The sequence below is a fragment of the Apis dorsata genome, unplaced genomic scaffold, assembly GCF_000469605.1.
Source record: "Apis dorsata unplaced genomic scaffold, Apis dorsata 1.3 scaffold_73, whole genome shotgun sequence".
Taxonomy (NCBI): domain Eukaryota; kingdom Metazoa; phylum Arthropoda; class Insecta; order Hymenoptera; family Apidae; genus Apis; species Apis dorsata.
In genome coordinates this window covers 2,165,797-2,168,672 of record NW_006263371.1, presented here as the reverse complement: position 1 = coordinate 2,168,672, position 2,876 = coordinate 2,165,797, and the positions used below count along the sequence as shown (strand labels likewise).

At 35.5% G+C, this 2,876-nt stretch overlaps 1 protein-coding gene across 1 annotated transcript; it reads right to left on the bottom strand.

The window, feature by feature from the left end:
* Window positions 1-120: 120 nt before the first annotated feature.
* On the bottom strand, window positions 121-2,876 carry LOC102678233. The gene is made up of 2 exons (XM_006610357.2): window positions 2,751-2,876; window positions 121-913 (listed from the first exon to the last, which is right to left on the bottom strand). The coding sequence occupies exons 1-2, from the start codon at window positions 2,793-2,795 to the stop codon at window positions 251-253; spliced, it is 708 nt and encodes a 235-aa protein (XP_006610420.1). The 5' UTR covers window positions 2,796-2,876; the 3' UTR covers window positions 121-250.

Sequence of the window (2,876 nt, the reverse complement as noted above, 5' to 3'; positions counted from 1 at the left end):
CACAAGTGTCACGATTATACAAAGGTGGATAGAAATTTGTTTCAATGATAATTCTCACCCTCCTCAATACCCCGTATATTAAATTAAACGAAAAAAGGATCGAAATTAACCTCGATAGAAATCATATATAAAAGTATAATTTCACAAAAGGATACAAGAAAATTACAAACTTTAAGAGAAACTTTAATTCAAATAAAAAAAATTCATTTCAACCTTTCCTTCTTCTTCCATCCATTTCCTTTTCTTCCTCTCAAACAGTGCCAACTCCTCCAAGAGCAGCAACCCCTCCAATCGAGCCGGACGAAGCGTGTCCAAGAAGATTGGGGATCAACCCTCTCGAGCCGAGATCGGTAGCCGAAGAAGAGGCCAGGCCAGAGGATCCAGCCACACTGGTAGCGCCACTGGAATCGATCCTGGAAGAGAAGCCGGTTCCAGCCGAGCTCGAGGACACGGCGGACACGACGACAGGAACGGATTGAGACACGACTGGCACCGTCGTCTGAGGAATGTTGACGTGTTGGGAAACGGAGATCGGCTGAGAAGAAGCCTGCAATCTAACAGCGGGTGGCTGGGCAACTGGTCTCTGATGAGGCGTGTGAACATCCCTGACCAGAGGATGCTGCCTCGCGTAATAAGCAGTAGACAGTGAGGGATACCGTTGGACGAGGACTGGCGCTTGGTGGACGATGGCTCCACCTCCTGCTAATCCTCCCGAAAGTTGGCCGGCCCCCAACCCATTGGCGAGCCCCGTCAATCCGAACCCGCTGGATTCGAAGTCGTATCTCGAGGCGAAGTCCAAAGCAACCGGTGATCCCGCCGTGCCCAACAGGATTCCTCGCTTCGTCTTCCTCGCCTGTTTCTCGGCTGTCTCGGCTTTCTCAGCCACCACCGCGCCCGCCAAAAGGCAAAACACCTGCGAAAATCAGGAGAGTTTGTGAAAATGAGCGATAAGTTCTTTGGTTGCTTCTTCTTTTTTTTAGGGATGATGTAAATGAGCAAGATGTAATTTTTATTCACCTTTTTAATGATGCTTGTGACGGATGGTCGAGGAATGATGAAAAGGTAGGAGGATAGGGTGGGTATGATGAATAATAGAAGTTAGGTAAGATTATATCTATTTCTTCTAGGTTTGGCAAGAGGAGTAATAAAGGAGAAATAAAATTGTCGCGTTAAGAAACGAGCCTGTTAATTCCTCTTAATTCTTAATTCTATGAAAACAAAGAACTATATTTTCGTCTACTTAAATGGAAGTTAGCTTATAATGGAAGTTAGGCAATATTATTATATCTATTTCTTCTAAGCATTGGCAAGAGGAATAATAAAGAAGAAATAAAATTGTCATATATCTTACAGATATTCATAGTTCCAATAAGTATTTGATAATTAAGAAACGAGCTTATTAATTCCTTTTAATTCTATAAAAACAAAAGTCTATTTTTTCGTATACTTACAACTTATAATTATAATGAAATATATAATATATATAAATATATATAAAAATAATGAAATTAGGCAAAATTATATCGATTTCTTCTAAATATTGGCAAGAGGAGTAATAAAGAAGAAACAAAATTGTCATGTTTCTTCATATTATTTTACAGATGAATACAGATATTCATAGTTCCAATAAGTATTTGATAATTAAGTAACGAACCTGTTAATTCCTCTTAATTCTTAATTCTATGAAAACAAAGATCTATCTTTTCGTCTACTTAAATGGAAGTTAGCTTGTAATGTTGTAATGTAAAGTTAGGCAAGATTATATCTATTTCTTCTAGGCAAGAGGAGTAATAAAGAAAAACAAAATTGTCATTTCTTCATATTATTTTACAGATGAATACAAATATTCATAGTTCCAATAAGTATTTGATAATTAAATAACGAGCCTGTTATTTCCTCTTAATTCTTAATTCTATAAAAACAAAAGTCTATCTTTTCGTTTACTTACAACTTGTAATGGAAGTTAGGCAATATTATATCTATTTCTTCTAGGCATTGGCAAGAGGAGTAATAAAGGGGAAATAAAATTGTCACGTTTCTTCGTATTATCTTACAGATGAATATAAGTATCCATAGTTCCAATAAAGTAAAAAAAGTAAGTGAAATAAGTGAAGTAAGCGAATAAAGTAAAAAAGAAAGTAAAGTATTCGATAATGAAGAAACAAGTCTGTTAATTCCTCTTAATTCTTAATTCTATAAAAACAAAAGTCTATCTTTTCGTTTACTTACAACTTATAATGAAAGTTAGGCAAGATTATATCTATTTCTTCTAGGCATTGGCAAGAGGAATAATAAAGGGGAAATAAAATTGTCACGTTTCTTCGTATTATCTTACAGATGAATATAAGTATCCATAGTTCCAATAAAGTAAAAAAAGTAAGTGAAATAAGTGAAGTAAGCGAATAAAGTAAAAAAGAAAGTAAAGTATTCGATAATGAAGAAACGAGTCTGTTAATTCCTCTTAATTCTTAATTCTATGAAAACAAAGGTCTATCTTTTCGTCTACTTAAATGGAATTGTAAAATTAGCTTGTAATGTTGTAATGTAAAGTTAGGCAAGATTATATCTATTTCTTCTAGGCAAGAGGAGTAATAAAGGAAAAACAAAATTGTCATTTCTTCATATTATTTTATAGATGAATATAGATATTCATAGTTCCAATAAGTATTTGATAATTAAGTAACGAGCCTGTTAATTCCTCTTAATTCTTAATTCTATGAAAACAAAGGTCTATCTTTTGGTTTACTTACAACGTACGCGCTCCTCATCGTCGCTCCCGTATTCGAATGTGCCATCACTCGTTTCGGTTCCCGATTTTATACAGGTGTCCCTATATTCACTTTCACTGAAATCGACCGTCGTTCGACGCCCTGCTC

Excerpts from the sequence above, each read along its gene's own strand:
- LOC102678233 (XM_006610357.2), bottom strand. The coding sequence starts at position 2,795 with ATGGCACATTCGAATACGGGAGCGACGATGAGGAGCGCGTACGTT. Across the intron at positions 914-2,750 it reads CGATGAGGAGCGCGTACGTT|GTGTTTTGCCTTTTGGCGGG; the intron begins GTAAGTAAACCA and ends TGATTTTCGCAG.